The sequence below is a fragment of the Polyodon spathula genome, chromosome 8 (assembly GCF_017654505.1).
Source record: "Polyodon spathula isolate WHYD16114869_AA chromosome 8, ASM1765450v1, whole genome shotgun sequence".
NCBI classification, from domain to species: domain Eukaryota; kingdom Metazoa; phylum Chordata; class Actinopteri; order Acipenseriformes; family Polyodontidae; genus Polyodon; species Polyodon spathula.
Window position 1 is genome coordinate 48,140,934 of NC_054541.1, and position 24,035 is coordinate 48,164,968.

Consider the following 24,035-nt stretch of genomic DNA (forward strand, 5'->3'; position numbering starts at 1 on the left):
GACTCTGTCAGAGCTGAGCCAAGCGGGGCCAGGTGTGGCCAAGGGGAGAATGAGTTACGTCATTTTGTTGCATCAGTCAGTATCTTGCTTCTTTTTGCGTAATCAGCCCGGTGCTGCAGTTCAGTTGCATTCAGTAACATTTGAAGAAAAACTGAAGAAAAAAAATGAAGAAAAACACAACCATAATAACCATTAGCCAGTGTGTTCAACAAACTTGGCTTCTCTCTACCTAAAAATCCCCTGTTTCAACACACCTTGAACAATTTATAGATAAAGACTTCAGCCAGAGTTACTTTTTAATTAATAAGAAACTCTATTGTAAGCACTTTCCAAGATTAATTGCATGAGATTATACTCATGAGATTGCTCGGACCGATATCTCTACGGATAAGAAGAGGTCCACATCTTAATTTCAAGCAACTAAGCTCTCATTAATTTTATGGATAACATTATTATGTAATGAGCATAAGATCATCTTTTGTTTTCTTGTACTATGCAGTACTTCTCGTTAGTAAAATATAACTGTTTACACAGAACAACAACCTTGAGCCAACGACGGCCTTTGACTTTGGACGTCAAAATTTCTTTTTTGCGAAGGTCTAGTGCTGTTTCACTCATGAAGTACTTCTTGTTAGTAAAATATAAGCTTATACATAGCCAAGGGCCTTGAAGGGGAGACACAGCTGACCAGCAGTCCAACTTTGAATGTCTAATACTGTTTTACTCAGGCAAGCAGAGCCACGGGGTACCGTGCAGCAAATTTACTGATAAGGGCTCCTAGCCTCATGCATGTGCCTAAGTTATTAAATCTGGTCACAGCTTTGCATTAAATTGTCTCACTTTTAAACTTAAGTTTTCCTGTAATAAAAGCTTCTGTTTTCTATTACAGTAAACTTAAACACTTCTTTAGTTTCAAAAATAATTCTGTCCAAAGGTTGCCTTTTCTTTGCAATACCTCAGTGGCTCTGTATTTTTGGCTTACAAACTTCTTTCTAATTAAAAGTTGTTATTTTTTCACAGGTGTTCTTTTTATAAGCTTGTTTCTTAGTTTGAATTCCGTTATCCTGATCATAACTTGCTGCAATAGTATGGGTGCGATTAGATATGGGGTGCATTTTGTTAAAAATATTTACTATGACACAAAACCGATCAAAAGTTTAGCACCAATTTTCAAAATGATTTGCAGCCCTGTACTGGTGTCTATGACAGACAATTAGAAGAGCAGCTCTTAAGACAGATTTCTCAAAAATGTGAGGAAAAAAAAAAACAAAACACTGACTTTTTCTAGTGTAAACGCAGCTGTCCCAGTTCCAGTCTTGGTCCAGCCATCTCAAAGGTGGCTTGCTCCAGAGTGGGGTCTCTGTGATAGCTTTGGTCTGTTCTTTGCTTTCGTGTGAACACAGCAGTCCCTGAGATGGCTCACGTTTGCCACATACACTCTTAGGCAAAGCCCTCACTGCCAGCGTCAAACAGGCACAGACAACAGCAACACAAAGTTTAGATTGTTACTCGGACAACAGAACCAACAAATACATTTGACAGAATGCTGAAGGAGATAGAGGCAGGATTCCAAATTACACACAGACTTTTATATTTGTGCTAAAATGTAAACTGACATTGAGATGTGTTTAATTTAAGTGAGATAAATAAGTCTAGTTGCCACAAAACTTTGTCAGAAATATTATTTTTCACACATATCTACAAACATAACCTGTGATGGTGTTTACTGTTTTGCTGCTGTGCTCTGAGGGCTATCGGTGCGCTGGTGTATACTCTCAGCATGTGGTTGCTGTTAGAAGGTGTATTACGCTCTCTAGTGGTCAGCTGCACCATGCTCACCCGACTGCCCAAGAAATCCCATTTATAAAACCTGCTGGCTGTGAAGTGTGATGCTGCAGCATGGCAAGGGTGACTAAGCAATCTGGAAAATGTCTTTAATGGGAGGCATTTCTAGGATTGCTGTCAGTGTAAGAGCCAAGCGGAGGGTCCAGCTTTCTACAATTAGATTTTTCCGCACAGTAAGCAAGATGTTTTTTAATACACCTGGCTAACTGCCCTGGGATCCACTGGTATTTATGAGCGCTTGACAGATTTAAAAAAGTCTCAAATAAAATGTTCCGGCTTGTAAGAGTATATAAACGGACTCTCCTCATGTAACCTGTTTTATGTGTGATGGCAGAGACAGCTCTGACCCACTCCCACAAGCTCAGACTAATAATTGGAGCAAATCTAGGACATTGCACTCTGACTCGCAACCCCAGAACTACAAACTCATCTCTGAAACACTGTCTTGCGAGTTAAAAAAACTGCTAATTATCCAAAAGTAATTGTTTCCATCTAGCTCATTATAAACCACTTCTAGGTACTCAAGTATATCTATTCCTATGTACAGATACATAGACATAAACAGACTGTCTAAGACTGTACTTCATGTATTACAGCTTACAGATTTATTTAACATGTTCAGCAGTTCATTAATTAATATATGCATTGTATTACTCTTCCATTCAACAATACTAGGGACTGCAGATCCCTCCAATATTGAAGGATAAGTCATTTAAGCACTTTGTAGTTGTGGAGACTGAAGGCACCCTTTCGTGCAGTTAGGTCTACATACACACTTGCAGCAAAGTGAGTTTACCAAAATAGCAAAAAAAAAAAATGTTCATGATTTCTAATCTAACTGGTTGACTGCCAACCTTAACTAAGCCTACAGGATGAGCCAAAAACATTTCTAGGACTGAGGGTACATAATGTATAACATTGTGAGTTTAACCACCTGAATGCTATTACTTTATTTTGAATAGTTATATTAACTGTTAAGAGCAAGATTTTATTTTAGAAGGGACCACATCCTATTTTCATTGTGTGCACATTGTGTGTTGGTGAATACCCTGCTAGTAGCAGTAGGCAGCTAGCTTGGTCCAAGGTGCAGAGCTCAGCGTGCGTTCACTCCTCACAGAACGCCTGCAATGCTGTGAGGGTGTTCTGGGAGGCCAGTCCCTCACTAATTACCAGTGAACCTCGAAGACCCTTAAACACTGTGTATGCTTGACTGCAGCGCTCTGGGTGAACATTTACTATTTACTCACACACAGCAGGGTAGCGCTCACACACACACACACACACACACACACACACACAGCAGGGCAGCGCTCACTGATCGGGCAGCCTATTCTTGATATCGAACTGGCAGACATTTTCACATTGCTATACGGTGTTTATTTCAATCACAACATCGAGAAGGAAATTGCAGTAGTGCAGTGAGTCAACACGCAGTGTAGCTTTCAGTTTCAGGAGCTTATGAAATGGAACAAGCCCAAATTGGAAACAGAAACACACAGAAGTGCTAGTGATTCGTATTATGGATTTGTATTGCTTTCTATCACATTGCAACACACCTGTGTGTCTGTGCCAGGATGTTGAATGTGTAATCCATTATAAAAAGATCTCTCCTGTACTGACCTTTCATCAGGCAGTGGCAGTGTGGTCGAAATCTCAGGACCAAGGGCTGTCGAGTCAGCTTTGTGAATACCAACTCATTTAAAAGTAAATTAACCAGTAGTTCAACACTTTAAAAAATAAGCATAACATAAATGACCTAAAACGTGTAGCTCTAGAAAAAATGTAGAATATTGATGAATAAAGGAAAATACACATGGATAGACTCAATACGACAATGTCTGTATTACTGTACCCAATCAGAAAATGGTGTAGTCAAACAGTTTTAAACTGAAACAAAGCAAAAAAAAAAAAAAAAAAAAAAAAAAAAAGAAAAAACATCTACAGACCCTAATCTACAGCGGAGGGTCTGTGTCTGTAACCCCATCTCTCTTTACTGGGAGCCACTGCACTGGAGAGCAGGTGAGGACTTGTGAAATGGAAGTTATTCTGTATGTCAGAGCATGCAAGGGTTGGGGCTGCCAAGTTTGGGATGATGTGCGCATTCTATAGCTCCGCAGGGCAGGATATTGGAACAGGCATGTGCCATCCGTGTCTCCGTCAGAAGTGTGAACAAGATTCTAAAACTCAAAGCGACTCCCTGCCGGGCCAAGCGTCTGTGAGGTCACCGATTCCACTTGTACCAAAAAAGAAGAGTTTATTTATATTGGGATTAAAATAGAAAATGAAACATCAGAGCATAGTAAAGAGAAAACGGGATACAAGCTGGATGTTTCAGCAGGTAAAACTTAAATGCTGGCTTTGGAATAACCACTGTGGAGAACAAACATAACAGAAAAACATACACCGGATCCTGGCAGAGGTTATCAGAAAGTATGTGTTCTAGTGTGCAAGTTTACTACAGGTAAGGTACACCTCAAAATAACAATTGTCCCGAGTCTCCCTTAGTTGTGAAACTATTATTTTAACTTTTAATTGCTGTTGACACCCCTCCCCCGGACCCTGATGGAAACTCCAGCAGTGACTGTACGGCTCTGGTCGTGTGTGCTGATCACACAGCTGCTGGATTGCGTCTCAGTGCAGCTGGATGGGGCTGCAACATGATAGTGCAATATTTGTGTAAGATGCAAGAATTCAGATTGTTTGAGGTTACTGCCGGGTTAGGATGGCTGTCTCTCAAGAGTTGAGAAAACTATTGGCTGATGTTACCAGTGCAGGAAAAGCCACAAAACTACAGCAACTATTAATGACTCCTCGCCTTAAAAGTCTTCAAGTGCCCGTTTTCTCAGCAGCTCGTATGGCCAACATGCCTGCCCATGTGCTTTTAAAATCCACCCATCCTACTTGGCGAGGGCCTTGTCAAGGAATAGTGCACAGCACAGGTGAGACTATATAGGTCACCCTAAAGAAAAGCACAGCTTTCCTCTGCGATACCAGATGGTACTTGGCCTGAAGCGAGAAAAACATTTACAATCCTGGCAAGATTTGAACTGGTTCACCACAGAGCCTGAGAACAGTCCAGGTTTGGCTTTGAATCTTTAAGGTGTACTTTAAGTCTACAGTTTTGGAACTATTTTATCTCTTTCCAATTTAATATCCAAATTATGTTCTCTACTAGTTTTTTGGTACAGTATAGAAGTCAGCAGAGCTGAATGGTCACAATACCGTGCGATTGCTCAAGATGACAGCCAGTTACAGACAGCAAGAGAGAGAAAAACAAAATCAGAATATCAGAATGACTGTAAAAAAACAAACCATTAAAAAGGCATTTGTCGTTACTGGTCCTTTCTTTATAGACTTGCTGTTTCTAAAGCATAAAACACTCCCTACTGAATTACTGCTAAAATTAGCCCACACTAAACAAGTTCCAAGCTGCAAGCATGCACATACCATTAACATTTTGTGAGAAAGAACTCTGTTTTTATTAATAATTAATTCAATTGAAAATAATTTGTATAGATGACGTGATAAATTTTATAAGCCAAGCACTTCCTGTTAAGTTTTACTTTTAAGTTCCCAGAACACATCTTAAACACTTGAACAGAATTTAATAAAATATGCCTCTCTCATTAGCTTTTTGTATCACAACGTACACAACAGCTGTCATCATAAATTTTGAATTTCAACAAATGCAAATCACAATAACTTGGGAAAGGCTGATGCTATGACATTTTTATAGGCAGAACAATTTAAAGAAATAGTAGCACGGCAGCTTTTGAAAAGAAAAAAGAGAATGTTTGTCCTGAAGTATGAATACTTTCCTTTAAGCCTTTTAACTTCTCACAGAAACTGTCATTTGGGGCCCCCAAATGGGCTACCTAGACATGTTGAGGCAAAAATCACTTAGCTCCTTTAAGAACCAACTTGACAAAGTTTTGAGATCAATCAAATACTAAGCCCCTGGACGAGCGTAGATGGGCTCAGTGGCCTTCTCTCGGTCCTAAACGTTCGAATGTAATATACAGGAATGGGATCATGTTTACTAAAAAGTCAATATTCCAATAATGAATTAGCAGGTATGTGAATGTTGCACCATACAATTGTACATGAAGCTGATGAAATGTACTTTGTTTAATAACCAAAATAGATCAGTCAAAATTATATTTTTTGAATACATTGTAAAAGTGTCGGGTCAACTGCTTTAACCCTTATTTTCATGTAATAGAGAAAAACGAAACAATTAACCAGGTCTCGCACTCATTGCTTTGACCGCATTATGGTATAATGGTATCCAGAACATATGGTGGAGTTTGCCACTGCACATCCTATTGACACATGAGTGTGTCAGTTCAAACAGCAAAGTAATGTAACCCAAAGTACAAAATAAAAGCAATGTACTTCACAGTATCACGATCTAATAACATGTGCTGACATGGTTTCTCACGTCACAGAGCACTGTAAAGAAACAGCACGGCAGGCTCCTCTACCATGCAGCATACAAACTGTAGTACTACAACAGGTACTGGATGATGTTCAAGACTTTCAAAAGAAAACAGACTGAACATACCTTAAATGTGGAGCTTTAAAAGAACAAGAACTCTTGAAACCTTTTTTTAGAAGAATTTGTAATAAGAATCACATTGGAAAGGGTGAAGTAGACTGGAGCAGGTTTTATTTCACTATGGTGGCAGTCCCAGGGAAAAGGAATTCCCTACAAAATAATCAGATTGGGGAGGTGCACAGAACAGACCTTTCAAGTGTGTGCACGCTCCATGCAATAAACCAATTTTCAAAATTCAAGAGGTGTCTATTTGTGGACAGGTAGTGGTTAAAATTCTATAGTGAAGCAACAGAGCTCAGACAGATTGGAAACATCCTAAAAAAGGTAAAATATATACTACACTCTTGCATCACCTTCCAAAACAATGCTTCCCAATTTCAAAACCACACGACATCAATTTAACTGTATGAAGAAGCACAAAGTCCCCCTACTCCCAACCACTTTGTTTAAGCATTAGCAAAGTGTAATGTTAGCAACTGGTGTTGACAGAGGTATATCTACAGTGTGAAGCACATTCATTCTTCTACAAGTACAAAATATAAAACTGCACACTGCTGTATGGATTTAAAATGATGGGTTTTGTGATCTGTAACAAATTCCATGCATATTAAAGTTTAATTATTTAAACTTGTTTATTCTCAAAGTTTAAATGTTCTGGAAATGAAACTGAATCTAAATCAACCCTACTTAAAAACTGCATGTCGTCCAATGGATGATGACAGTAACCACACCAAAAAAAAAAAAAAAAAAAAAGTCCTACAGACATCTGAGGCTGCCCAGTAAACTGAGAAAAACATTCTGTGTTTTGCATGGAAATCATCTATATTGTACCCACTTCTTCTGGTGTTATAATGTTTCAGTGACAGAAACCATTATACCAAAGCCCTGGCACACAAGAGACTTCTCTTAATTCTAGCCTCAGGTGTGCAACAAATAACAATTTCAATGTTAGAAAGACACATTCTAAATGGTCACAGAATGATAGTAGACATGTATTGATTCAAGTGTACATGCGGTTATAATACAAGTTAACACTGGGTTTCTAGCTCATGCAAAAATGTATTGCCAAGGTACAGCACAATAGATAGCTCTCCATTCACCTTAGGAAATGACATGGAGATATTACTTGCATTTTTACCAATTGTGCTACACCACTTTAATGTAAAATCATACAAAAGCAGGTTCTTTTTGCTGCCAGTCATAGTTTGTATCCGGACAACTGGGACAAAGAAAGATTAGTCAGAAATGGTAACATTTCAATTGTACAAAACACAATTGTATGTGAACAGCATGAAAACTCAAAAGGAATGAAAAAAAATGTTATGAACTTACATGAGGTTTAAATCCTACCCTTACCCCCAAATTTAGTCAAAAAGCATATCAGATGCTACTCATACACAGTAACTCCATAAATCTCCCATCAGCGACTTAAAGCAGACTGCGATTTAATTTTTTCGCTACCTAGTGCTGTGTAGAAGTACCCTCTGCTCTTTGCAGCTTCACGGAAGAAGAAAAGAAAAAAACAAACATACCATTTTGTTGAAAGTAAAAGTGGAACAATGATAAGCTCTGAATCTTACCAATGTTTTCTTTTTAATTTTTGCTTTGTTGGTTGTGGTTTCATTTTAAACTGTAATTTCAGTGCAATGCATGGAATAATAAAAGGGTCCTCGGCTCGAAGCAGACATTTTAACTGGTGTCCATGCACTCCATGTTAGCGGAGGAGGAGTCCTTCTGGATGCTCTCGAAGATGGCTGCCAGCTCGGGGTTGGAGCTGATCTGAGACTGGAACTCACTCATTAGTGGACTCTTCTCCGCTTCGGGAATGGTTAGGAGTGCTGCTACTGCCCGCATGGCCGACCTCTTCAGCTCATCCTGCTTCTCAAACTCCTGCTTCACTGAGTTGGCCTTCACCTGCAAACGCAGGAATTGCAACGTGAATGTGAAGAACTCTGCAGGAGTTTTTGTGGCTTTAAAACAGGGAAATGTCATCTCCTGCAGTACGGGCAGTCAAGTTCTGGCTGCTGAAACTGCTAAATTATTTATAATATATTTGGTTGTTTATAATAGATATACTGTTGTAGAAAAAGAGAAAATGACTGAATTTTAAACAAAAGTTTCAAAACATAAATCTTTATCAATGTAATTATAGCTTTGTCCCAATTTATTAGTCACAGCCATATTCAGGAGACAACTGAGAATGAAGAACTAACAAGTGCTGTTTTTGAATATGTTCATACGTTTCTTTGGTATAATGTTGTGATGGTAACATTAATAAAAGCCCATACTACATCTTGCAAGTTGATTTAATATATTTCCATGTTTTCTTTCTCTTGAACTCTTTGAAATAGTCCAGCACACAAGCATGTGCACTTACCTCATGTGCCCCATACAGAAGTGCATGCCTACCTTAGTTGTGCATGTAGCTCGCAATGGTTCCACTAGCCTGTCCAATCTCTGCAGAACCGCACTGGGACAGAGTGAAGAGAGTCTAGCTAGCATCAAGAAAGTCAGCATCTGCAAAAGGAACAGCACTTCAAATCACAATGTCCACCCCTAAGCAATAAGACAATTTGTACTAGGGATGGGTCAGTGTAGTTGAATACACAAAAGTAAACTATTCCAATAACAAATTACATATTCAAGCAGACAAAATAGCCTTACATATTAGCTTCTAGTAGCAAACACGTCTTTCTAAATACTGGTGCTTGATAAGTGTTACAAGTCATCTTAAACCACAAGTCAGATGACGCTATTTGCAAATTAAAACATAAGGACCCTACTAATGCAATGCTTAGAACAGCTAAATTCTAAAATAAATGTATTCGGCTTGAAAGCTGCCAATTTTGTTGCCTTATTTTCAGCTAATGTGAGCAGATCCCTGCTTGAGTTCCCCTGTAATGACGGCACACGGCAGCTTCTGCAGCTGTTGCTAGGCAGTCGTGAAAAAAAAACTTCTGGGAGCACGGCACCGGAAAACTTTTAATGTGTAAACTGAAATAAAATAACATATACAGTCAGTGCTAAAAGGAGGAAGCCAAACTTGGGTAACATTGAAATTAGAAAGGCAATTTAACATTATGATGAATATAAGAGACACACTAAATGCTAAGCAGAGCAACGCTGTGACTAGTAAGAAAAAGCAAGATACTTGGAAAGGAGTTTTTTTTTTTTTTTTTTTTTTTTTTTTTTTTTTTTTTTTTTTTTTTTTTTAACTGCAGTTCAAAGCAAGACATCTACTGATGGCTTTCTGTGAAGGGATAGTAACGTTAACATTTGCTCTGACCACTAACAGTACAACTAGGTATGTTCCTTGTTTTGAATTATTTACAGGTTATTGAATAAACAAAGTAACTTGTCTTGGATTACGCCGATGTCAGTGCTTAATGGCTAGCTGTAAATGCTAGTAATGCTAAACTATTGTAAAGTATTTTCTATTGTTTTGTCCAGGTTACAATATTTGCACTATTTAGATTATTTAATGAATGTTATTTGTTAGAATTAAACAGATGTAGAATATTTAAAGTTCCTATATGCCAAGTGTTATTTTATTCTGAATACAGCAAAAAAAAAAAAATTTGTATTGCGCAGCATTATGCTAGCTTTAATTAGAAGAGATATGCACTGTGAATGCATCTTGGAATGAGTATTTTAATTCAGTAAACAAACAAAAACCTGTAAATCTCATCTTGGACAATGTTTGTACACTTCGTGAACCCAGCTGGATCCTCCAAAGAGTGAACTTAAACCTTAGCGGCTTACACGGTTTGCTGTCTGCTTGTAACACACAATTAGCCTTTCATTCTTGGGAGAGTAAGAGCAGGGACTGGAGTTCGAGGAATCAAATACACAGACATTTATACCATGTATTCAGATAGGAAACTATCCGAAATTCCTATCCCTAACAATTACACAAAATGCATTGTCACCTACACAATTATAAAAACAGCAGCTGAAAATCAGACATGCCAATTGGTCAATAGACATGTCCTTAAGGGTGCATAACACTAACCAATTCACGTATGGCAACAGATTAAAGAAAATTAATGATTGATCCTGCAGACAATACATAGCTTAAGCACGTTTTCACATATTCTATACATTGTGTCCAACGTTACCTTGATATCATAATGGTCCTTTAATCCATCTTCAACGTGGTTAAGGAATTCGAAGATGTCCAGTCTATCTAAACAGCTATCCAGAAGCGTGTACATGCACTCAAAGGCTGCCTTTCGGATATCCAAGCCATCGTCCACTGTGTGTTTAAATGGTCCCATTTCCACCTTGAGGGGAAGGAAAAACGAAATAAAACACTCGCACCACACTCAATTGTAAATAAGAGATTTAAAGCAGGCTGGCATTTTAAACAATGAATATGTACATGTGGGGTTGTGTGCACGTACCTCTCTGATCAGCTCCTTTCTGACTTTTGTTTCATTGTAAAGATGAGGGAGAACTGTGTCTAAGAGGTCTCTTATAAGAGAAGGTTTATTGTGTGCTGCAGAATTGAATGTGACAAGAGTCACTCTCCTTACGTTGAGGTCCGGGTCTTCCAAAGTCTTTAGGAAATCGCCTATTAAAGTAGAAATAAATATTGCAGATTTCTAAACAGTCATTTTATGAGGGTCATTTGCACTGTGACGAATGTTTGATAAAGCTATTATAAATCTACCTTGACTAAATAAAATACACAACAAACATCTTTAAGCGCGTTTCAGTTGACCTTTCACTTTAACATAAATTACAGCACACACTCAGGCCCTTAAAACCTGTATGCCATCAAAGCTCGAAAAACAACCAGTGCTGCACACTTCAATAGCTTTACCTTGGGGGGGCGGGGTTGAGTGGCAGGCACATAATTCAATCTGACTGCAAACATAGCAAGGAATGATTGCTGGTATAGCCAAGGAATGTGCTCACTGTTTTAACGCCAGTGAGGTCTAGCATCTAATAAAATCAAACAACGGTTTTACTTTGAATTATTAAAAATTGTGAGTCACTTCATAACAATTTTTTTTTTCTGCCCCAGATTAAGTTCTTGTAAGCAATCATTGCACCCCACCCCAGCTGACAGACTGAAGTCAGCATGTTTCAGTATTAGTAATATTACCTATGCAATTCTTTAGAAGAGGATCAATTATCTGCGGGTGATCGGAAATTGTAAACTTCACAGCAGTTACCACTGAGCTACGTGCATATGAAGAACCTGTGGAGAGGAATAGGGGCAGTTTAGTCAAGGTTAAATAACATTTCTGATTTAACGTGAAACAGTACTTAATTGTATTTCTTGCTGCAGACTAGGAATTTATCAGGTTTAAAAAAAGGTACAAATGTATGAATTAACAGTTTACCCTGTCTCTTGAGATTTAGACATAAGATTTCTACCATAAAGCAAACAGTAATATTATATGTAAACTTGTTCTAAAAAGAATAATAAAAAAAAAAAACAGGCAAACCCTTTTAGCAGCATTCTGCACATTGCTACATACCTTTTTACACTACAGCAATGCCAGCATTGCGGTATTAATACAATGAAAAGACTCATCATACGTTAGTAAAATAATAAAGCAGCAAGAATCATAACATCTACAGTACTGGCTCTTTATTGCAGAGACATTCAAAGACTGACAGAACACACCTGACAGCAGGTATCCCTTGAGTCGTGGCAGCAGTGTCTCGGGGTCTATCAAAGTGAGCTTGCCCAGGCATTCCGCCACCACATTCCTGGTCCCTTCTTCCGTGCACTCGCAGTGCTTCAGCAGTAAAGCCCACACACTCTCCACATAGGGCTTGAGGCCGGCCACCGAAGCGGAGCCGATGATCTCCTTCAGGGAATGGAGGAGCAAGTACTGCCGTTTGGGCTGGCTGGAGATCTCCTGAAGGACAAAAGGCAGGTACTCCGGCAGGTTGCCTACGCTGATGCTGCCCAGTGCATAGGAGGCTGCCGACTTGACTTCTTCACTGGTGGATGAGAACGCATCCAGGATGACCGACTTCAGCTCGGGCTGGCCGCTCAAGTCGATGTGGTGCCCCACCTCCCCCAGAGACAGCAGAGCCAGGAGGCGGATGGAATCGGTGGACCGCGAGTTCTTCACGTCTTGGATGAACTGCCCGACCACCGCTGGTCCCTCTTTGGGGCACGCTCGTGTGAGTGCTGCCACGCATTTGGCAATGGAATAGTAAGACTGCTTGTGGGTAAGCGCTGTGCTCTGTGCGTAGACTGGTCCAGTCAACATGCGCAACAGGTCCATGTAACCTAGACTGGCTGTGTGAGTAGCCACCAGAGCCTGGAAAAACTCAAGCATGGCGCCAAGGGCACCCCCCTGCAGCAGCGGTGAACGCACCAGCGCAATCAGTTCAGTGAGGATAGAGCCGCTGATCTTGGAGAGAGAGGCCGGGTGCACTTTGGCCAGGGTGGTGAGGAAACTGATCGCCATCTGAGATACGTGCATGTCGCTCTCACTGATCAGCGGCGGAAGCTCCACCAGAACGGCATCGATCATGGCGGGAGTCACGCTGTCGCTGTAATTCTTCATTAGGATATCCAGGCCGGCCAGAGTGCTCAGCTTCAGCGCCCGCTGGTTCTTCCTGAGGAAGGAGGCCAGGATAGGCACCCCCTCCTCAAGGATAGGCCTCAAGTCTATCTTGAGGGGAGAGCCGGCAATGAGAGTCAAAGCCTTCACCGTGGTGAGCCTGGTGATCTCGTTCTTCAGCCGCTCCAGGAATATCTGCAAGGTGCTGGGCAGGTCGCTGCCAAGACTGTCTCCCAGGTTGCAGATGATCTGGCCCATGCAGGATATCGCCCTCTCCTTCACCTCCTGGTCGATGTCTGCCGCCTTCAGCCTCTTGATGGTGCAAGAGAAGAGATCTTTAATGTACGGAGTTGCGTCAAAAGCAGCCGTCTGGGGGTACAGCGGGCGTATGACTTTTACAAGCTGTTGCGTGACCAGCAGGGCCTCAGATGTGATTTTATAGAAAGGGTCCCCAACACAGGCCACTACTGGAGGTACTAGAGCCTGAACGTGAGGGTGGAAGACTTGAGGGGTGTGGTTACACAGAATGACATACAGACAGGAGAGAGCATCTATCTTCAGGTTTGACGAGCTGGATTTATCATTGAGCGAGAAAATGATGCCTGTGAAGAAAACAGAATAGCAGCTTTAAATTTATTTCCCTCCATCTTAATTTCATAAGCAGCCAATAGTAAACTAATTTTATTTAACACAGGAAGCAAGACACAAACAGCTTTGTTCAGCAGTTAAATATTTCCAAAGAACATGTTGGAAGCCGATTTCAAATTGTTTAAATGATTAAAGGACACTGTCATACAAATGTTTCAAGTTTAGCATTGTGGGGGTGGTATAATTGTCTCAAATAATAATTTCAGTAAACCTAGCAATTCTGGTTTCCATTGAGATTGTGCAGTCATGGAGTATGGAAGTATTAATAAATATAACAACTGCCACTGGCATGTGCTTTTTCTAAGCAGAAACTAGGATTGACAGTATTTTGAGGCTGGAGTTTACTGCTTGGCCACTGGTAGCTGCAGACTTAGCTTGCATTAGATGCATTATTTATTTAATATTTTATATATATATTTGTGTAAACATGTAAACCACCTGCAGTAAGCTGAATATAATTTTTTAAACAGTGGGGATTAGAGAGTACTTCTCATTTCAATATAATTTTTCTTAAGTAGTAGGGTAGCCTTACTTCAGAGCAGGGTAGTGAAGCTAACACTGCAGGCTCCCAATGCCAAACCTGCAGTTCACTCCAGACTTCACTACTGTCAATCTTGCACCATTTCATGAGGAGTTAAGCGAACCCTGCACTTGCAGTGCATACCTGGAACGAGAACAGGAATGTGCTGCGTGAGCGCCCCAGGTAACACGTTCACCAGCTCCGTCAGCATATTGAAGCAACACTGCCGAGTCTTCACACTCTTCTCCTTCATCTGTTTGTGAAGTGCTTTCACAATGTTAGGAACCTATTGATAGACAGAGAATTAAGTTATTTCTCAGACGACACTCGTGCAGTGCATGTACTTAAAACCAAGCTTGGAATATGCACACAAACACACACACTATTACCAGGTAGTTTTTACTAACAGACATCATAGTTTCAGTGAACAATGAAATAGGGCTATGTGAAGCAATCAAAAGACTTACCTGATTATTCCACTCCTGAAACAGAATTATTTATTGACAGATTGTGAATCAACGTGTATCAGTGTTGACTGCAAAATAAACATGCAAGGCTCATGCGACCTTCCACAGTGCTCAACACTAAACCTAGTCTAGAACTTCAGCACAGGAGACGTTATCCCAAAGAAATCCGCATGGATATATATATATATATATATATATATATATATATATATATATATATATATTTTTTTATTTTTTTATACGGGATGTGCAGCGTGTTGTTTAAATACAGCGAGACGCACCTGACTCTGAAGCATAGTCAGCGGGGTCTCCCCTTGCTCCATGGCGTCAGGATCACACAGCCAGCTCTGGGCTGGTCGAGTCTGCTTAAGCAGAGACAGGTACGCGTGAAATACATCCGCTTTGACATTCTCCTCCCGCTCCTTAAACCTGCCGATCAGTGCTGGGGAGACGGTCTTGTAGAACTCGGGTAACATCTCGTGTCGAGTGCTGACCACCGCGTCCAGGCACTTGGCAGCAGCGCGCCGCACCTTCCAGCTCATGTCGTCATCGTCACTGTACTCATCATCACTTCCTATTCGAGCAAGAAAAAAGGAATCATACAGGATGTAACAGATAAAAGTAAAGCAATGCAGGTATATTTTTCTATTATAAAATTTAGAAGGAATATTTTGGGGATAATTAGAACTTTTTTTCTCATTTTATCGCAGCGCACTGAAACACTGTGTTTGAAAGACAAGGATGCCTACTGCAACACTTCCCAATCAGACCAGAAGATCAGAAATGCAACGGGGTCAAATTAATGAAGATGTGCCAGCTGCACATCTTGGAATGCAAAGCAAGACATCTTCATACAATGTTGCAGCAAAGTCACTTCTCATCCACTCTTGTTATCATGTTGGCTCTAGGGCAATCCACAGCTGGGTACAAACTATTCAATTTAAGCATAAACATAAAAGGCAGTTCAGTGTGAAAAATTCAAGGTGGTTTGATATTCGGTGTAAAGCTAACGAATACAACGGGACAAAGGACCAATCCGTGAAAAACATTCTCGGCTTCAGAAGTGCAAATTCAATCTACCCCTGGTGAGTGTGGAAAGGCAGCAACACATCTTCCATTTTTTGTTCCAGGTTCTAAAAAGTGCAATGGTGTCTTAACTACTATTGAATCGCATTCCCCCTAAATATGTATGCTGGAGCTCTGTAATAGTTCTCTACTATTAAAGCCTTTTCTTGGAGAACCTAGCGCTCATTAGAGACCTTCTATATTCAATTATTCTACAGCAACTGTAATTGGATGAAATACAAAAGCAGCAATATTCTATCACCTATAAACCGTACAAAACTAGAACCAACACAGTGATTTAAATCGCCTAAACACTTCTAGTTTTGTAACATGAACAATATTTGTGTTCTTAAAATGACAGACTGGAGTCAAACAGTTAGTGAATAGTTAGGACACCACTCAGGGTTTAGTGATTTAATTTTAAGTGTCAAACCCTGCACACCTTGATAATCTTCATCTCCTCCATCTGCATCCATGGCATTCTCATCTTCATCCTCATCGTCATAGTTGTAATTGGGGTCATAGGTCAGGTACTTTAGACAGATAGCAATAACAGTGGAAACGTGGGGATAGACTTCTTTTGGGCACCTTGAAAGGAAGAAAGGAAGAGTTCACCTTTAAAAGGTATAAAAAAAATCAAAAACACAAACAAGTTATTTTTTTTAAGTGCTCCCCCCCCAGATTCATTTTGATTCTACATTAGTGTTTTACATACTGTCCATACCTCCTTACGAAAGACTCAAAGGCTTGGATGCAGTATTCCCTTAACTCATCATCATCTATGTTACAGAATTTAACCACCAGGGGAATGATCTTCTCCAAATATTCACCTAAATTAAAAAAAAAAAAAAAAAAAAAAAAAAAAAAAGAAAAAGGAGACATTTCTCTCTTGCTTCCCACAGCAACAAACCACCTTGCAGATGACATTAAGCTGTTAATTCACAGTGACAATGGCAAGAAGGAGGGAACGTTTGTGTTCATTAAGGGCAAGCTACGCTGCAGCTTTAAGCAAAGTGCACAGCTGTCCCTCGCATGCTCGGTGTTGCTTACCGATTCTATGGCCTGCTTGTCTGCTGATTGCAGCGATGCACTGTATGTAGGTCCTGGTGGTTGACATGGACTCGTTCTTGGACAGCTCTGCGAGCAGGTGCTCGATAAGGTCCACAAACACTAGATTCCCGCAGCTCATGACAAGGTGGCCTAGAGCGATGATTGTTCTTTTCCTTACAGCCAGCCTTGGGCTAGTCAGCTGTGGAAGTAGGCAGCTCAGAATTGATGGGTGGAAATTAACCAGAAGGCCTCCTTGCCTAGTGCAAAACAGCAATAAAACAGAGTCATTTTAATGGATTGAAATATTAGTCACGTCCAGTTTATCTCAATCATTACTAAAAAAAAGGAAGTCTCTAATTTTAGCCAGGTACAGTCCAGACAGTTCTGATGTAAAGTAGCACTGCCGGATTTGAGCATTGGGCAAGGTTATTATCTTAAGCATTTATTAAAACAAAACGACAGAGCATTCACCTTCAAACCTTAAACCTCAAAAAACATTACGTTATTGGATCAATAGCTGAACGGATTTTTTTCATGCAAATTTGATCCCAAAATACAGGGATTGAAACTCACTTAATTGAAAATGAACTCACTTACCGAGAATTCGTCTCATAAGGATATACATATTTATTATATATATATATATATATATATATATATATATATATATATATATATATATATATATATATAAACTGCTTAATACAGTACACCAAAAATAACTCATTTTCCAAGCGTTTTCTTCAAACCCACACGTCTACATGTCCTGCTATTCATAATAAAATCACCTACATACTTATGCATTGAAATAAAGAATACTCCAACAAATAAATACAACAGATCTAAAACTGTAAAACAAATCCCCCACCCCCCCCAAAAAAGTCTCCCCACCTGCATAGCATATCTGCCATTATGTCTAAAGCTTCCAACTGAACAGAGACATCTTCTTGCTTGGCTATGGCACTTGTAAGGCGTCCTGTAATCTTTTTACAAACGCTGGCAGCTAGAGCAGAGCCTACAAGAAAAATAATTGGTGTTAAAGAAACAGAATTGTTACACCGAATGTTTACTGTGTGTAGATGTTTCTTTTAACACTGCAGACATGTATCATGGTAATGAACAGCAGATCTAATGTATATCTTAATCTATGTTCTTTTAATTTATTTTTCAATATAACACACAAACTATGTAATTAGTTAACCTAAGGCAGTCTTTCTATAGGGTAACTTAGTGTATCGGTTGTTTTCCTTGACCTGTGACCACTTTCAAAATTAAAGTTTTACATTCAGTAGTTTGCAGAAGTATTCAACAACCCCCCCCTGCAAAGTTTTCACATTTTGTTGGTACCTGAGCGTACTCCACGACACTTTCAAATTAGACTTTACATGTAGAATCTACACAGACTACTCCACACGGACAGTTAAAAAAATAGAATATAAATAAGTAAGATTTACAGAGAAAAACAGATTAATCTCAGTTGCATAAGTATTCACTCCCTTTGCTGTTGCAGCCCTAAATCAACTCAAGTGCAAATGATTTGTTTGAAAGGTCACAAAAGTAGTGAAATGGTTTCAGCCTATGTGTACTCAAAGTGGTACGTATATAAAGACCCTCAAGCTGCAACTCACTTAGTGATCCATTAAAGCAACCATGAAGACCAAGGAGCTTTCAAAACAAGTCAGGTAGAGAGCCACAGAGCAGGAGAAGGGTACAAGAACATTTCAAAGGTGCAGATTAAGAAAAATGTAAGACAATATAGGGCGAATAAAAACAAATTAATAGCTTATGTCAAGTAAGTTTAATAAAAAAAAAGTTTAAACTTGAGTCTGTGCATAACTTAAAACAAACCTGAACATTCTGTTAATAAAAAAAAAAAAAAAAACTGTTTAAAATGACCTCTTGATTTTTCACTCTGTCAAATGTCAGGCAACTACTTGTTTTTCCAAAGCTGCTTGTTTAAAGGTGGGGTATATTTCATAGTTTCGCTGGATCACCATGTTTGTCTCCAACAACATTAGATCACAAAGAAAAAGCCGTAGTTACTGTGATGAGTATTTATTTTCGTCGATATGTTTTCTCATTTAAATGCATGAAACTGAGGCACTGACACAACAAAATGTGAAAAAAATTCAAGGGGGTGTACTTTCTATAGGCACTGTATGAGTCTTAACTTTTCGCCAGCACCTTCCTTCCATTCCATTATTTTCTGCTGCACCGTAACTGTTTAAGCCCTGTACTTGTTTGTGGACCAATGAAATAGCAACTTGCCAGGACAGCCATCCGTAAGCACCAATGCAATGGGGCATGTAATGTAAAAACTGCCTCCTTATTTTTTCTTTTTTCTGTTACTTTGCTGAGATCGATTTATATAATAATTTAGCGGTGTTACACTACAAAAACACTTTACAACAACTGCCATATTAATAGCTTTAAAAAAAGGAAACACCCCCCCGCCCGGATCCACATTGATCACATCAGTATTCCCGGGGGACTGAGTAAAAGCAGAAATCCGCCAATTAGATGAGATTTTTCATCACTGAAAAGTGTATTTTTTTTCCCATTTCAAAGAGAAGAGAGATGACAAGTCCTGTAGCGACCAACTAGCAGAATCAATTATTGAAAGAAAAATTAAGTCCACTGTGACAGCCAGGTACATCAGAGGAGTTCCTCTACCGTTTTAATTAAATTTACAGTATGGCACTCAGAATAAACAGAAACAGCCAGGTTTAATACAACTGACTTTAAAACAGGGAAAGAAAAAGCAATGCTTCTTACAAAGCAAGTACTAGCAGTGCTGTAGAATTAGAGTTATTCTATTAAAGCAGTCCTTACCACTGGAAGCTGGAGGAAGTTCTCCAATCACTGTTTTTAAGCCAATGCTGGAGATATCCCTCAGCTGTTCCTTGTCTGACAGCATGTTTGTACACAGTGTATCTACAATAGTTTCCACTTGATACTCCTTCACTTTACTGACCAGTGGTCCTAGACTGAAAACAAAAAAAAAAGAAAACCACAATGTGTATTTAAAAAAATGCTATTAGCAATATGCAATACTGTTGCATTATAAATGTCAGAATACTCAGATCCCTCAAGCGCTATTATATTGTTTGTTTGTTTTTTTTGTTTAAAAGAACTGCATGTGTAACTAATCACTGCTTACCATTTGACTGCCAAGTTCTGCACCTCTCCATTCTTATCCTCAAGTAGCTTCAGGATCATCTTGACCACCTTGCGCTCACTGTCATCATCCAACTTGATGGAATCTTTCTGAAGTTCGGACATCAAATCATTTGTGGCCATGAACCTGTTGAGAATAACAAAGGGAGATTCCTTTAAGATGACAATCCCAATAGAGCTGAGAAGCAAAGTCCTCCATGCACAACCATCCTGTTTACACACACACACACACACAAAGAATAATAACAGCAATAGTCACCTGTGATATTCACCGAGCATCTTTATACCTCAACTCAAAGTTATGATATTTTTCTCCCAGTGAATAAGCCAGGTTGCCTATAGCCAAGTTTCAGAGAAAAGCTGCACAACAATCAAATTACTTTTCTTTGAAAGGTGTATTGTATCCTATTAATTGACAAAAGCTTAGAACTTTTATTTTATTTTTCAATCCAGCTGTAGGAAGAATAGGGTTATGATGTCCAATTTAAGAATCCGATGTTAATATGTTAATATGTTAATATGTGCAATGTTTTTTTTATTTAATTAGCACTTAATGTAATGGGTGTTTCTTAATTATCACTTAATTCATCAATTAACTTTTCCTTTCTTCAGTGATGGCGATCTAGGTTAATGTAGTTACTTTGAGCCCTTTAAACAACATTTAGGTCTTCCGAGTTCATTGAATCATTGGAGTGTTTTAGCATGTTACTTGCTGGAGCTGATGTTCCAAGTTCTTCTCTGCTCTCTCTCCCTCTGTCCAACTAGCTAGCTCCCTAAAAACAGATTGTTCTGTTGTTCGTTACATACCTACAGACACACATCAGTGCCTCTTTTCTCATTAACAGATCAGGCTCTAACAATCTTCAATTCTAAGTAGTTACTCTAGCTAACTAGAGGGTCATGCTACTGTGGCCAGTCTGCTTCTTAAATCACCTTTTCGTTACAATTTAGGAGGTGCTTGCTTAACCCTTTGACTACTCTTATGGTCCTATACAGTAATGACCCAAGAATATTCTATTGACACTTCTCCTTTGTAAGAATATTGTATTTTGGCAGTTAACTAAGAGCATCCTGTAGACCGCATACTGTCCTTGTTAAATTGCTGGTTCTATATTGCAACAGCAGGTAAATTCAGACTCCTGGGTGTGTTTTAATTCAGCAAGTAAGCTAAAGGAATACATTTATATCATATCATAATGCATTACCTGTTCAATATCATTAAGTAGGACACAGTAATCTCCGCGTATAGGAACATCTCCTAAAGAACATCCTTGTGCTGAAACAGGTTTCCCCCCCCCCCCCCATAATAAATGCTCTGGCAAAAACTTTGCTTAAAAGACTATTTTTGGCACCGATAGAGATTCGTTCACAACTGACACAGTACTGTTTTTTAACTAACTCATCATCAAAACTTAAATTACAACTGGTTTATTCACTCTTTTTGACTATTTATAATGAATCTAGAGCTGCTGCTGCATTTAACATGTGTGGGGGTGCTGTGTTAATTTAGTTTGACAGTTTATGAACTTTAGTTTGTTACTTTATTAACACACACTTGCCTATTCCTTTTCTCTTATTCTGGGCATTTTATATGTTGATGCATGTGCATCACAACAAGCAACATTTATTTATTGACTCAAATTTTGTCTGGTGGTCAACACTCTGGCTAATAGAACACTTCGCTTGCTTCCCAAGGGGTGTTCTCTTAACCAGAGACTACTGTATTGACATGCAAGAAAATAAACAGTATAACAATATTTCCATCACAACAAAAATTACTGCTGCACACATTCGTCATTTTTAAACTACCTCGCTGCAGAAAGAGAGCATTTTATTAACTAAAAAAAAAAAAAAAAAAAAAAAAAATGTCACTCTTACTTAAAGTGAAGACGCAAATAATTCGGTGCTCAGATATTTGAAATGCTTAGGTTCTGAAATAAAGGAACTGCGAATGCTTTTCCTATATCATAAGTCTTTCTCAAGGAAGGCACTAAAAAGTATTCTGTCCTATTTATAAGACCTTCAGGATTTTTCAGGAACCGCATTCTAGATACTATAGTTTCTCTGATTTTAAATGACCAAAACAGGAAAAGATTTGTCCTTTTAAAATTCGCCATTCAGTGTTAATATTTAAAAACCAGCTTTCAAAACAAATATTACAGTACAGAAAGCCAGTCAAAGTTACATGAACTGTGTAAAAAATCTAACTAGTGTGTGTTATGGTTTGACACTATAGATAACCATAATGGCTGTTTCTACAATACTTAATTATTATAACCATGTGTGTTCACATTTTCTTTTAAGGCAAAGCTCCTTACATTGTATAAACTAAGTTGGCAGAATTGAACCGCACTGATGATCAAAATCAAGAGCGCCTATTAAATATGCAACACTTATTACATTACTGTAATAGAGGTATGTCATTGTGCAGAGTGTATTCTAATGATATTAAGTACCCACCCCACCAGGCACAGGCCACAATACAAGTAATGTGGCTGTCCCCTGTCACTGTCAAAAAAAAACAAAAAAAAGATTATACGTCGAACGTGGTTCGTCAGATAAATAAAATCGTTTTTTTTTTTTGTTTTTTTTTTAAAGAAAAAACCCTACTAGCTTTATTTGTGTTTTACAGTTTATACACCATCTAGCGACATGTTATCATTGATACCGATGTTTACTTTGGGTTATATTTGTACACATCAAATTAGAATACGACACTGATAAGAGTATTGTTTATAATAACATACACGGAATTGAAGGCCAGCAATGATGACCATGACAATGAAAAGCGGCTGTTTTCATTTCTAAATAAGAACAAACAACAGTAAGAAGAAGAAGAAGAAGAAGAAGAAGAAGAAGAAGAAAACAGAAACAAATATAGATTTGGGCCGCAGGGGACAATGCTAAATAAAATGTACAAAAATAATTTAAAAGCGTTGTAACGGTTTTATTTTAAAGCAAAAAAAAAAAAAAAAAAAACATAGCCATCTAAGGCCTACTAACTCGGGCTTTTTTTTTTTTTTTTTTTTTGTCTGAGCTCGAGCGCCTTCAAGATTTTTAAAATAAACTTTTAATGTTGGGGAGCGAATGTAAAATAAAACGACCCCCACCAACTGTAAGAATGATTGTGCTTCTAATGAAACGCTGTTTACCTGAAATCCTTATCGCTAGATGTCATTTTCTCCAAAAGATTGGAGATGTGGTAGGAGGCGCTCGCCATGTTTGCAGTGTTGCCGGAGAGTTGCTGTCAGTGTTTCTCCGGTAAGTGTTGTTGCTGCTCCCCTCTCTCTCTCTCTCTCTCTCTCTCTCTCTGTTGGTTAAAGTTGGTGTTTCTTTTCCTCTCCGCGGTGAAGGGTGCTCGCTTGTTTCGCTGCTCTAATGCCTGTGTGCTGAGACGAGTCTCATTCCCGGGAGTTTGGACGGGTTTGAATGGACACCCAGCTACACTCGTCTCAATGCAGAGGGAGGCGGAACCTGGAAGTACTGCCGCCGCTCTGGGCATAAAAGGTCAGAGTTGACCAGTTTTCACTGGGGCGGGACTAACAAACGCAATTACGCGTCTCTAACTTGTTTAAATCAGTGTCAGTCAACAGAATGTCTGAAGGCGCTTCCTGTCTTTTTTTTTTTTTCACTTTGACGCCTCGCTTGGAGGAAGCGGGTTTAATTTGTGGGCGCCCAAATGTTTTTGTTTAGCAAGCTCACACACAATCGCGGCAGCGGGCAGTTTTGGACACTTTGCATTTGAAGATACTATCAACATGTCATCAGTACTTCTCATCTTGTACTGTATGTTGCAAACAAACACACTGGCTGCTAGTGATACACACAGGCTTCATGCACTGCTGTTATTTAAAACAAATCAGAAAACACATTAAATGCTAGCAATGCCTAAGTTTCTGTCTTGCGTATTGGTGGATCATATTTTGCAGTGGTTGCAATGATAATAGATTGGATTCTCAATAAAACACTAGTTTTGTATTAACTGGAAATAATCTGTTACTTGCACCAGGTCAGGTGAGGTCAGTTGTACTCCTATGATTGCCTCTTTCTCAGGTGATAAAACATTCTAGCAGCACACATTGCCCACACCCTCGATCATAGCTTTACACTGCCAGTCTTTTCATTAGCCCTTCACACATGTGTATGAGTCCTGCGTGGTCCGCTTGGGTCAC

At 39.1% G+C, this 24,035-nt stretch overlaps 1 protein-coding gene across 1 annotated transcript; it reads right to left on the reverse strand.

Moving 5' to 3' along the window:
- Positions 1–6,497: 6,497 nt before the first annotated feature.
- LOC121320088 (cullin-associated NEDD8-dissociated protein 1-like) lies at positions 6,498–23,350 on the reverse strand. Its single transcript, XM_041258274.1, has 15 exons — positions 23,016–23,350; positions 19,847–19,990; positions 19,519–19,673; positions 17,578–17,701; positions 16,687–16,943; positions 16,361–16,466; positions 16,079–16,224; positions 14,853–15,145; positions 14,249–14,390; positions 12,042–13,538; positions 11,514–11,609; positions 10,807–10,976; positions 10,522–10,686; positions 8,813–8,920; positions 6,498–8,317 (listed from the first exon to the last, which is right to left on the reverse strand). The coding sequence occupies exons 1-15, from the start codon at positions 23,081–23,083 to the stop codon at positions 8,093–8,095; spliced, it is 3,696 nt and encodes a 1,231-aa protein (XP_041114208.1). The 5' UTR covers positions 23,084–23,350; the 3' UTR covers positions 6,498–8,092.
- Positions 23,351–24,035: the final 685 nt, after the last annotated feature.

Bases quoted from the DNA above. Each gene is read 5' to 3' on its own strand.
- LOC121320088 (XM_041258274.1), bottom strand. From the start codon at position 23,083: ATGGCGAGCGCCTCCTACCACATCTCCAATCTTTTGGAGAAAATGACA. The intron at 17,702-19,518 runs GTAAGGACTGCT...TTTTTCTTGTAG, and splicing joins ACTTCCTCCAGCTTCCAGTG to GCTCTGCTCTAGCTGCCAGC. The intron at 8,318-8,812 runs GTAGGCATGCAC...CTGCGTTTGCAG, and splicing joins GAGCTACATGCACAACTAAG to GTGAAGGCCAACTCAGTGAA.